Consider the following 13,195-nt stretch of genomic DNA (forward strand, 5'->3'; position numbering starts at 1 on the left):
AACCTGCCGGAGAGACAGGGGTAGAAAGGGAAGATAAAGGGAGACTTTTCTGTGTGAAAATTAAAGAAATTAGAGTAAGGCAAGGGGATAAGGAAGCTAATTACAACAATCACTATGAACTATCTACTATAAATCTTATCTGAGGTAAGAGAAGATGCTGCTGATTGCTTCCACTCAAGCCAAAGATGGCAGAGAAGGAACAGGAGGATGGTTGGCTGTGCACTGCTATGTAACCGCTCGGAGCGGCACAAGACAGCTACAGCGCATGTGCAACCCAACCAGGCACTGCTACCAAAAATCTCCAATTACAAGTGCAGGGCGTCAAGACACCTAAAGTGGAGCACTCATAGGGACACTCCTTGAAGAAGAACATAGCTTGTGACACACCCTGGTGGGTCCAATAATTCTTGGAACTGAAGTCATCTTTGGCACAAGGGTCACATGCCTTGTAAACAAATATATATATATAGAACCACTGAAGATTGGGGAACTTTCCAAAAATTCTGACAGTATCTGCTGATTTGGGAGAATTTATTATCATAAATATTACTGAATCAAACGTGAATGAACTGTGTCAAATGACTGTAGGGGAAGACTCTTTCCTGATTCATCAAGGGGCCTCAGGAGCAAGTGAGGACAGTAACTATTATGAGCCATTGACAAAGAAGGCATATTCATGCCTGAACAATCTAGCTTGACAGAAAGTCTATGTTCCTCTCCCCACAAGTGGCCATTAAGAGGTAAGGAACCAGCAACTGCTAAAGCTTGCCAGAGACAAGCATATGAAGCCTCCTAGTCAGCTTGCCAGGAGACCTACTAGCAAGAACCAACTGAACCAAGACCATTATGGATCATTTCTGCAACTGCAGCAATACCTTCTAAAGACAGTGTCTGATCTGAAGAGCTTGAACTACTACCTTAAAGAGAAAACTTAATTATTTGAGGATGGCAAGGTTGCCCTGGTTCCACAGCTACCAGTTGCGCAGCCAAGTTTCCACAGCCTCAGAGCAGAGGGTTGGGGAGGGAGGAGTAAGGACCTGCAACAAAAGGGCATCCCTGGAGAAAGCAGTTGTCATCTGAGAGCACCAACATAGGAAAGGGCTGAAGGAGCCACTGCTGGAGACGTACCATGAGAAGGTTTTGAAAAAGAAAAGTAGATACCAACATCTGCAGAAGGGCTGAAAGCGTACATCTGGTGAGTGCAGCTGCTACATGGAAGGTAGCTGAGGCCCAGAAAAACAGCGTCAGCACCAGCTGCACGCAGGAGCCTCAAGGTCCAGTAGCTGCCGAAAGGAGAAGCACCAGACCCAACTGCATGGAACAGGAACATTAAAGACAGACATGTAGTGTGTGTGGTGTTTGAAAGGCAAGTAGTGTGCATGCATGTGCCACAGAAATGATGAGGAAGTGTGTGCAGCTGTAACTGGTAAGGATGGAGGGGGAAGAGTCACTTGCAGCCAATGATTCAGCTTGGAAAGGGACTTGTATGCAGTCTGTGACTATGTAATTTTTTTTGGCATGACAAGTTACAGAAATGACAAACGGAGGTGTGTGTAGTGAGTTTTAAAGAAATTGTTTCAAAAGATACTAGGCAGTTACTCACACATCAAAGAAATGTTAAAGAACATTTCTTTTCTTCCAGTAAGAACAAATCTCTTATTTCTTATCTCGAGTTCGTCACTTAACTTACATAGCAATGGTTGTTGATTTTACTTTACCTACAGCTTTTCTCCCTAAACAAAGTTTTAAGTCTGTGCTAAAAGCCATTGATTGGGTGAATCAACAAGCAAGGGAAACTGCTCATTTATGTCTCAGTACTATTCTCACTTTGTATCCATTCTGTCCATTGCCATTTGAAACTAATTTTCGTATAGATTTCAGAATGAAGTTAAATGTTTACCTTACTGCTGAAAGCTTCTCTCCTTTTTTCCAGTCCCAGAGCACAATAGTATGATTGTCATCTATGCCAACAGAAGCCAACCGTTTGCCATCCGCTAGAAAAGGAAATGTATGGTAAGAGAGTGGGTAGAGAGCATTACTCTGCAATAACAAGAAATCAAATTATTATACTAGATATACTATAAACCATACAAAACACTACTTGTAATATTATGAGATGAAAGAATGTACAAACAGATAAACCACAGCTGATGTGTTGTAGTTAGCCAGATTTTTTATACGAATGGTCTAGTGGACAGAGTATAGGATTTGAATCCAAGAATTTCCAAGTTCTAATCCTCCCTTTGCCATTAACTTAGTGCAAGATCTTAGACTAGTCATTTAATTTCATTATACATTTTAATCTTGGACTTTTAGGATTTTGGCACAGGAATTATTGATGTTGCTAGCTTTTTCAACAGTTGGGAAATGCCAGGTCACCTAAAGCAGAGTCATTGCCTTCCTGTTCCTCTACACTAGAAGCATACTTCACCTTAGTATCCTCCACATCAGCACTCATCCTCAAGAATATCCTTTTGTAACAGGGTAGTTGACTCCCTGTGATGGGCTTGTAAAAAGAGAACAAGTCCATCTCAGGCACCTATAAGTAATTCACTGCAAACCTCCATGGTGTGCTGACTGGGGTGGGTGGGTAAGGACACTGCTTTACCAAGTGTTGACGCCAGTTCCACAAAATCCCTCAACACAGGGAGGCACCAAGAATCTCTGTGCTGAGTTTAGTACTCCTTACCCTGATGAAGCAGAAACTCTGGGGTAACTGCAGATTGGTTTACAGAAGTGTATTAGGAGTACTTCTAGGAAATTTATGAGATATTCCCAAGCTTGATGACTCTGGTTAACATCTTGAGGCAGATCTGACTCTCAGGTATGTCATGATTAACTCCAAGTCAGAAGATGCAGCATATGTGCTCATTTGCAACTGATCTCTTCCTGGCATGTGCACATCTTCTGAAGCTGCAAAGCTGCCTTCCTGGAAACTTGCGGGGGTGGGGGAGGATTTAGAGGGAGAAGATAACTTCTTGAAAAGTAAGAGCCAAGAAGGACTGGAAATTCTCTAATGTCAGAGGCCCAAGATCCAACACTATGCACAATCTCAGCACATGCTTTAGCTGTGTCTGAGATCAGATTCATTCCCGTGAAACGAAATACCATCCCAGAATGCAGTGAGGCCGACCACAAGAGAACAAGGAATCAACAGCTTGTATCAGAGTTCAACTTCCTGGGCAGAGAAAACTCAAAAGGTTTAACTGGCAAAGGCTGTCTACTATGGTGGAGCGGGAATGAAAAAAAGAGATAGCCAGATTCTTTCCAGAGAACAGACACGATCCAAGTTTCTCAACTCACTACATTCACTTTGTGCCAAGGATGGATCCTGGCTCCAGGACTACAGTAACCTTTGAATCTGAAGTATTTGACACAAAACATCATAATTGCTGAAATCATTTGAATCTAGGAAGACTTTCGGCACCAGCCAACCACCCCACCAGATCCACGACTCTTGTCATTCTAAGAGTAGAAATAGGAAGAAAAGCACCTTGGTCTCTTTCTTTCCTTCTTTGCTTTCCTCTCTTTTGAACAGACCCAAGATCCTGAACTCAGTGGGTTAGTCAATCTTTACAGTTTCTTACAATATTCAGATATGAACAAACTTTGGATCCATCCTTTAATTTCCACTTACGAAGCTGAGTACCTACAAGGTAAAGACTCACTGTCCTTCGAAGTCAGACTTAGATGCCTTTAATGCCGCTTCAAAGATAAGAAAAGTGAAAATTCATCTTTCCATATTGAAGGCATAACATTTTGATACATCAGGCATCAGCTAGGCAGGCACCCCTCATCCAGACATGTTAGGCAGCACACAGGTTGGTCAGAGACCAACATTTTTTCCCATAACAACAAAAATGATCTGATTTCTTGTCAAACATACTGATCTGTTGGTCCACAAATACCACATGCCTGAACAAAAGGCTAACTGAGACATACAGCAGACAAATAAAAAAAGGTGACAGGCCATAGAATAGAACTAGAGATTCTCCTAAATATCGTTAGGCTCACACAACTGTGATAATATTAATTAAAACTAACTACTAATAAAACAAACTTTAACTGATAAAACAAGGTAATTAGATACTATGATGATGAGGGGCTGTATAAGTACAGTACATAGAAACAATAAAACATAATAAAGAATAGTGAAAGTTACGATAGATGGAAAGAACAGGAAGTGAGTTTTTGTTTTACTGCCTCAGTGACCAAAGTATCTCAGAGATGTCTGTGGCTATGACTCCTTACAAAGTTGTGATCCAAATATTCATATTCCCAAGAGACTAATGACATGCCTCCAAAAGACAATGCAATATGCACAACCACAAAATCAAAGTTGGCGAGATGGAGGGGAAGAATGGTAGCAAAACTGATGCCAGTTTTCCAGACTGGATTATACTACACAAAGAAAAATAAAACAGTTGTATATTATAAAATCTCCTTAGTTCTTTAATATGCCTCATACTTGACTAAATGATTCATTCTTAGAATGTAAAAAATACTACATACATTGCAGTTTCACAAAGGCATCAGACAGCAGTAGCAGTAAATACCAAAAATATACAATCTAATATTTTATAGGTCTACAGGAAGGGTTTTTTGAGTTCTGCATGTGAAGCATATTAGACCTACCTTGCACTGCACAGGCCTACAAGTATAGTATAGGTAGGGTTGCTTGTTTATAAAAAAAAATGTAAATTGAATGTAGCCAGCCATTCAGGATAGTATTTCAATAGATTATATTGATACAGAAAGAATGCAAACCAAAACCTGTACTAATCCACAAATGATACAATGTATTACATTAATCATCTAATAACTAGTTAGACATTTCCAAAGTAGCATGTCATTAATCATATTTTTGAACAAACTCCCGTGCTATTAAAAGATTATCAGAAAGGTCTAATATTTTCTTATATACATTTAAAACAACCAGATGACTTGTTTTGTAGGCCTGTGGAGGCATGTTTTTGACCTGCATAGAAAGGAAAATGGCTAATTTTGTTCAATTACCACAAGATGTGCCCATATTATTTCCCACTCCAATAGCTCCTTGAATTACAGCTGATGCTTCTATTGCTTCCTCAGCTTAAAGATTTATAAAGTGCATTAAAAAGTGAAATTTGCTACTTCCCGGTAAAAAATGGTTACCTACCTTTCGCAACTGTTGTTCTTCGAGATGTGTTGCTCATGTCTATTCCATTCTAGGTGTGTGCATGTCCACGTGCACAGCTGTCGGAATTTTTTGCCTTAATGGTATCCGTAGGGCTGGCTCTGGCGCCCTTTGGAGTGCGCACTCATGTGCTGGTATGTGAGGCACCACTGGGCCTATGCCCTCTCAGTTCCTTCTTGCTGGTAACTCCAACAGAGGGGTAGGAGGGCAGGTAATGGAATGGACATGAGCAACATATCTCGAAGAACAGTTACTACAGGCAGGTAACCTTTTTTTCTTCTTCGAGTGCTTGCTCATGTCAATTCCATTCTAGGTGACTCTCAAGCAGTATCCCTGGAAGTGGACTCGGAATTCACAGTTGTGCGGCTTGTAACACTGCTCTACCAAAGCTGGCATTGTCATAGGCCTGCTGGGTGGTTGAATAATGCAACACAAACATATGAATGGATGACCAAGTAGCGACCCTGCAGATATCTCAAATTGGCACCTGGGCCAAGAGGCTGCTGAAGAGGCTTGCACTGTAGCAGAATGAGCAGTTACCATCGCCGAAGAGGGTACCTTTGCCTGCTCATAGCAAAACTTGATGCAGGCAGTGATCCATGATGAAATCCTCTGTGTAGAAATCGGGAGGCCCTTCATTCTGTTTGCCACTGCAACAAAGAGCTGCGTTGACTTCTGGAATGGTTTAATCCTTTCAATATAAAAAGCCAGCGCTCTCCTAACATCAAGAGAGTGTAGTCTGCACTCCTTGTCTGACTTATGAGGTTTCGGGAAGAAAACCGGTAAATATATGTCCTGGTTCGTATGAAACTGTGAAACTAACTTGGGCAAGAAGGCTCGGTGCAGTTGCAGTTGAACCTTATCCTTACAGAACACCATATAGAGCGGTTCCGAGGTGAGAACTCTAATTTCGGAGACCCTGCAGGCTGATGTTATAACTACCAGAAAGGAGACCTTCCAAGAGAGCAGCAGAAGGGAACAAGAAGCTAATGGCTTGAAGGGTGGACCTGTGAGCCTAGACAGCATGAGGTTCAGGTCCCAAGGAGGGACAGGGACACGGACTTGAGGGTAGAACTGCTCCAGGCTTTTCAAAAACTGAACCTGCATGTCATGTGCAAAGACCGAACTGCCTTGTGCTGGAGGGTGGAAGGCTGAAATAGCTGCCAAGTGGACCTTGATCATTGAGAAAGACAAGCCCTGGAGCTTGTGATGAAGAAGATAGTATAGGATCAACTGGAGAGAGGCCTGGTCGGGCCAAAAACCCTGGTCCAAAGCCCAACATGTGAACTGTTTCCAGGGCTTTCTGCTACCTATGAGGACCTGTTGAACGCAGGCCAAGCATGCTTGTTCTTCCGCATTCAGCCATGCAGCAACCAGGCCGCCAGGTGCAGAGGTACCAGGTTCAGGTGCAGGAGGCATCCGTGGTCTTGGGACAGCAAGTCCAGCTTGAGTGGAAGCTGTAGCAGAGCTGCTATCGAGAGGATTAGCAATGTGCCCAACCAGTGCTGGCGAGGCCAGACAGGAGCTATTAGGATTATTATCACCTTGTCCTGCTTGATTTTCATGAGGACTCTGTGGATTAGAGGCACTGGCTGAATGCGCATAGCAGCGCCCCCAACCATGGGAGCAAGAAGGCATTGAACAGAGAGCTTCTGTCGTTCCCGTGAATCAAGCAGAAAATAGGGTACTTCCTGTTCTGCCTGGAAGTGAATAAGTCCACCTGAGGAGTCCCAGACCTCTGGAAGATCAAGCTGAACACTTCCGGATGGAGTGACCTCTTGTGGCGAGATGAGAAGATCCTGCTGAGGCAATCCGCTAACACGTTCCTGGTACCTGGAAGGTGCGAGGCCACAGAGATAAATGGCATGCTGCACATAGAAGTCCCACAGCCAGAGAGGGGGTGTGTAGAGATATTCAAACCCCTGAGCAGGAACATAACATTTCCTTTCGGCCAGTTTGGAGGTGAGTGGAATGGATGAAGGGGTTTGTCACAGTACCTTAGCCATCTTTAGAACACCCTCATGGACCAGCAGCCCAAGCCGTGCCAGGGTTGCCGCTGTTAGCATGTCAAAAAGGGCATCTGACTGTTCTGCCAGTTCCTTGGCTTCCAAGCCCTGGTTAAAAGCCACCCTTTTAAGCAGGGCTTGGTGCTTTTTGAAGTCATCAGTAGGGCTGGTGTGTGAGGGGCCTCTGATGACGACAGCACCAGGGCCAGAGCACTTTCCCCCACTGGGGAGGGCTCCCTTGGCATTGGCACCTGATCCTCCAACCCCGCCTGCATTGGAGTCTGCTCTGTGTTCCAAGCCCGGTACCGGTGGTTGCTTGTCCAAAGCAGCCAGGGAGAAGTTGTGCGAATATGGCACCAGAATCATTGGCATGCCCCACGGGTTCCAATAGGGCCATTGGCCCTGCTGCCACGCAGCCACAGCCAGTGCTGCGCTGGTCTCTGGAACCGAAAGAGATCAGTGCTTCCTTGGTGAGGGGCTAACCTCCCACCTCAGACCAGTCACCTTCCAGGGACCTGGCTACGCAGATAGCGTTGGACAGAAGGCTTTGGATTCTTTGACCATGGGATGGTGTTCCAAGAAGAAGGATTGCTAGGTAGAGACGGGCTCCACCTAAGGAAGAGAGGGAAACGCATCTTCATAAGCAGGCTGGCTAACGTAGTGAGGAGAGCTTTAAACTAGGTTCACCGGGGGAAGGAGACCAAAGCCCTGAAATAAGTGGGGCAGTGAGATACCATGAGGAAGCACGAGCAGGAGAGCGCAAGAGGGGAGGACTCCTGCCTCATACTAAGAAACCAGGACGATCAGCGAGTTATCTTAAGTGCCTGTACACAAATGCAAGAAGCCTGGGAAACAAGCAGGGAGAACTGGAAGTCCTGGCTCAGTCAAGGAATTATGGTGTGATTGGAGTAACAGAGACTTGGTGGGATAACACACATGAATGGAGTACTGTCATGGATGGATATAAACTGTTCAGGAAGGACAGGCAAGGCAGAAAAGGTGGGGGAGTTGCATTGTATGTAAGAGAGCAGTATGACTGCTCAGAGCTCCAGTATGAAACTGCAGGAAAATTTGAGAGTCTCTGGATTAAGTTTAGAAGTATGAGCAACAAGGGTGATGTCGTGGTAGGAGTCTGCTATAGACCACCAGACCAGGGGATGAGGTGGACGAGGCTTTCTTCAGGCAACTAACACAAGTTACGAGATCACAGGCCCTGGTTCTCATGGGGGATTTCAATCACCCAGATATCTGCTGGGAGAGCAATACAGCGGTGCACAGACAATCCAGGAAGTTTTTGGAAAGTGTAGGGGACAATTTCCTGGTGCAAGTGCTGGAGGAACCAACTAGGGGCAGAGCTCTTCTTGACCAGAATATGGACCCTGTACTTCAGAAAAGCAGACTGACTCCCTCAGGGAGTGATGGGCAGGATCCCCTGGGAGAATAACATGAGGGGGAAAGGAGTCCACGAGAGCTGGCTGTATTTTAAAGAATCCTTGTTGAGGTTGTAGGAACAAACCGACCCGATGTGTAGAAAGAATACTAAATATCACAGGCGACCAGCTTGGCTTAACTGTGAAATCCTTGCTGATCTTAAACACAAAAAAGAAACTTACAAGAAGTGGAAGATTGGACAAATGACCAGGGAGGAGTATAAAAATATTGCTCAGGCATGCAGGAGTGAAATCAGGAAGGCCAAATCACACTTGGAGTTGCAGCAAGCAAAGGATGTTAAGAGCAACAAGAAGGGTTTCTTCAGGTATGTTAGCAAGAAGAAGGTGGTCAAGGAAAGTATGGGCCCCTTACTAATGGGGGAGGCAACCTAGTGACAGAGAATGTGGAAAAAGCTAATGTACTCAATGCTTTTTTTGCCTCTGTCTTCCTGAACAAGGTCAGCTCCCAGATTACTGCACTGGGCAGCACAGTATGGGGAGGAGGTAACCAGCCCTCTGTGGAGAAAGAAGTGGTTCAGGATTATTTAGAAAAGCTGGATGACCACAAGTCCATGGGGCCGGATGCACTGCATCCAAGAGTGCTAAAGGAGTTGGCGGATGTAATTGCAGAGCTATTGGCCATTATCTTTAAAAACTCATGGCGATCAGGGGAAGTCCCGGATGACTGGAAAAAGGCTAATGTAGTGCCCATCTTTAAAGAAGGGAAGAAGGAGGATCCTGGGAACTACAGGCCAGTCAGCCTCACCTCAGTCCCTGGAAAAATCATGGAGCACGTCCTCAAGGAATCAATTCTGAAGCACTTAGAGGAGAGAAAAGTGATCAGGAACAGTCAGCATGGATTCACCAAGGGCAAGTCATGCCTGACTAATCTATTTGCCTTCTATGACGAGATAACTGGCTCTGTGGATGAGGGGAAAGGAGTGGACATGTTATTCCTTGACTTTAGCAAAGCTTTTGATACGGTCTCTCACAGTATTCTTGCCAGCAAGTTAAAGAAGTATGGACTGGATAAATGGACTATAAGGTGGATAGAAAGCTACGTAGATCGTCAGGCTCAATGGGTAGTGATCAATGGCTCCATGTCTAGTTGGCAGCCAGTATCAAGCGGAGTGCCCCAAGGTTGGTCCTGGGGCTGGTTTTGTTCAATATCTTCATTAATGATCTGGAGGATGGCATGGACTGCACCCTCAGCAAGTTTACAGATGACACTAAACTGGGAGGAGTGGTAAATATGCTGGAGGATAGGGATAGGATACAGAGGGACCTAGAAAAATTAGAGGATTGGGCCAAAAGAAATCTGATGAGGTTCAACAAGGACAAGTGCAGAGTCCTGCACTTAGAACGGAAGAACCCCATGCACTGCTACAGACTAGGGACCGAATGGCTAGGTAGTGATTCTACAGAAAAAGACCTAGGGGTTACAGTGGACGAGAAGCTGGACATGAATCAACAGTGTGCCCTTGTTGCCAAGAAGGCTAATAGCATTTTGGGTTGTTCAAGTAGGAGCATTGCCAGCAGATCGAGGGACATGATTGTTCCCCTCTATTCGGCGTTGGTGAGGCTTCATCTGGAGTACTGTGTCCAGTTTTGGCCCCACACTACAAGAAGGATGTGGAAAAATTGGAAAGAGTCCAGTGGAGGGCAACAAAAATGATTATGGGGCTGCAGCACATGATCTATAAGGAGAGGCTGAGGGAACTGGGATTGTTTAGTCTGCGGAAGAGAAGAATGAGGGGGGATTTGATAGCTGCTTTTAACTACCTGAAAGGGGGTTCCAAAGAGGATGGATCTAGACTGTTCTCAGTGGTAGCAGATGACAGAATAAGGAGTAATGGTTTCAAGTTGAAGTGTAGGAGGTTTAGGTTGGATATTAGGAAAAACTTTTTCACTAGGAGGGTGGTGAAACACTGGAATGCGTTACCTAGGGAGGTGGTGGAATCTCCTTCCTTAGAGGTTTTTAAGGTCAGGCTTGACAAAGCCCTGGTTGGGATGATTTAGTTGGGGATTGGTCCTGCTTTGAGCAGGGGGTTGGACTAGATGACCTCCTGAAGTCCCTTCCAACCCTGATATTCTATGATTCTAAGACCAAGGTGGGGCTGAGAGGCTTGCATCTGGCGGCTCACTCTAAGAGTGGAGGACCAGTGCCTGGAAGTCAGTGACAAATGCCTCTCTGGGGAACGGTGCTGGGGAGACAGGGACCGGTGCTGTGGCAGCGAGTGGTCTCGCACCGGTGGAGACTGATGTATTGAAGACCATCTAGGGGACTGAGACCTATGCTGGGGTGTCAGCTGATGGGAGGTGGGTCGGTACCAGGAATTCAGAGACTGGTGCCTTGATGCAGGAGACCGCGGGCACAGTGCCGGGGATCTGGGCCATCTAGCCGGAGACCGAGGTTCCAGAGCTGGGAGTCATGGTTGCAGAGTCGGGGAATGGACGCTTCTGCTCTGGGGACTGACGATGCCCCACTGCCCTTAGAAGTAGTTCCATGGTTGGCTTGCCCTTGGATTGGGGACCCTTAGTCGAATCTGTTGCAGGACACAGCGTGGGCAGTACCAGAAGGGTGATTAGGTCCCTAGCCACCTGGAAGGTCTTAGGCATCAAAGACACTAAGAGGTGCTGGGGTCCCCAACCATGCCCAGGAGTCGGAGGTGGATCCCTGGACGGGCTGGGGGTGTCCAGCTGGAGAGATGTCCCCTTGGAGCTCCAGGGTGACCGTGAGGCCTGAAATTGGTCCTTTGCCCAACTCCCTCTTCCCCTCTTTACTCTGTGCCAAGGAGCCACGCTCATTTTTCTGGCGTTTCTTGGGTACCAGCGAGGGGAAATGGTGTCGGGCAGAACTCGGAGCTAGCGGGGCACTCAGGAGTGGGAGGGTTCCGACACTAGGCGAAGTGCAGCCTTCATGAGGAGGGCCTTTAGGCAAATGTCCCGCTCTTTTTGAGTCCTGGGCCGAAAGTTCTCACAGATTCTGCACTTCTCCTTTATGTGTGAAGCACTTTAAGCAGCACTTTAAGCAGCTGCTATGGGGGTCACTAACAGGCATAGGCCTGTTGCAAGTTGAACAGGGTTTGAAGCCCACAGACCAGGGCATGCCCCGCTTCGGGGCAAAGTCCCTGCTGGAACTCTAACTCACTAACACTTAACACTTAATCACTAACTAAGTACTAACAACTATATAGAAAGAGACAGTCAATAGGCTGTTAGAAACCACTATCCACCTGCGAGGCAAGAGGAAGGCGCTCCGACCAATCATCATGGGCGATAAGAAGGAATTGAGAAGGCGTAGGGCCAGTGGCGCCTCATATACCGGTATATGAGCACAGCACTCTAGAGGGCGCCAGAGCCGGCCCTATGGATACCGCTAAGGCAAAAAATTCCGACAACTGTGCATGTGGGCAAGCACGCATTTAGAATGGAATCGCATGAACGAGCACTCGAAAAAGAATAACAAGTTCTTCACCATCTGCTTATTGGACTTGTTGCTCGTTGTGATGGTTTGGGAAATCTATGTACATCTCATGAATTTTGACTGGTTTTATGAACTCTATGTATAACTCTAATTCTCAATGTGTACAAAATTAGCCATTTGCTAACAGGGAGGCTGTCACATCTGGAAACAACTACAAGACAATCCAAAAAATCATTAATATGGAATGACTTTGCCTTGGCAATATAATGGATATGCTAAACAGATTGGCCAAGATGAAGAAAACTGGCTCTTCTTCCCAGGTTGTCTGGGGCCCTTGTTGGATCAGTGGAAATACCCCAGCAGTAAAGGAGAAATAAAGTAACAAAGTATAAGAACTGGCTTTTAAAAACTCAAACTCTGGAAGGTTTCAGGAAACAGAGACATGCATTCTGAGCTAGAGGGAATCTTTTGACTGCTAGACCTGAACAAGCTAAGGAGAGCTTGTTGCAGGGGCAGAGAAATGGACCTGGAGGTTTACCAGGAGGTGAGGAGAGTCTGGGGACCCTGCAAAGATTGACTAAAACCCAAATGGGCTCTTTTAGTGGTGAGGACACTGAAGGGACAGTTATTCTGTGCAGATTTTGTTATTTTTGCATGGATCTGTAAGTCTGGATGCTTTCTCTATGAATAAAATGTGTGTATGTGTTTAAGGGATTTACTTTGCAAAGCCTCTGGATTCCTTGTCATAACTGTTATATGTTCCGGAAGGGTTAAACAGTGTACAAGATTACCCATGAGGGTGGAGCTCTGAGCTTCTTCATTTTAGAGAAGAAACAAATAAAAGAGGACATGATAGAGTTAAATAAGAATGAATGATTAGCCTATGGAACTCATTGCCACAATTTATAATTGAAGACAAGAACTTAGAAGAATTCAAAAAGTTTTAGCCTCTCATATCAATTTCCACTACAGAATTATTAGTATTGTTTAATTTTTCTGCTGGCAGTGAACATCATGTACTATGTACTTTCCAAGAGTTTGCATTAAAAAACAAACACACAAACAAATAAAAACAAATAAAACAGAGATGGAGGTAACTGGGTATGATAAATAATATACTGTTTTGGTTTTTTAAAAGCTAAATAGATAATTTCAA

General features: G+C 45.2%; 1 protein-coding gene across 1 annotated transcript in view; it reads right to left on the bottom strand.

Moving 5' to 3' along the window:
• EML5 (EMAP like 5) overlaps positions 1 to 13,195 on the bottom strand; it is a 288,831-nt gene that overhangs the window by 126,651 nt on the left and 148,985 nt on the right. Inside the window, exon 16 of the mRNA XM_084632418.1 lies at positions 1,901 to 1,994. Within this exon, the coding sequence (XP_084488544.1) occupies positions 1,901 to 1,994 (94 nt within the window). The remainder of the gene's footprint in view (positions 1 to 1,900; positions 1,995 to 13,195) is intronic.

The sequence above is a fragment of the Lepidochelys olivacea genome (assembly GCF_965140295.1).
Source record: "Lepidochelys olivacea isolate rLepOli2 genome assembly, chromosome: 6".
Lineage (NCBI taxonomy): Eukaryota > Metazoa > Chordata > Testudines > Cheloniidae > Lepidochelys > Lepidochelys olivacea.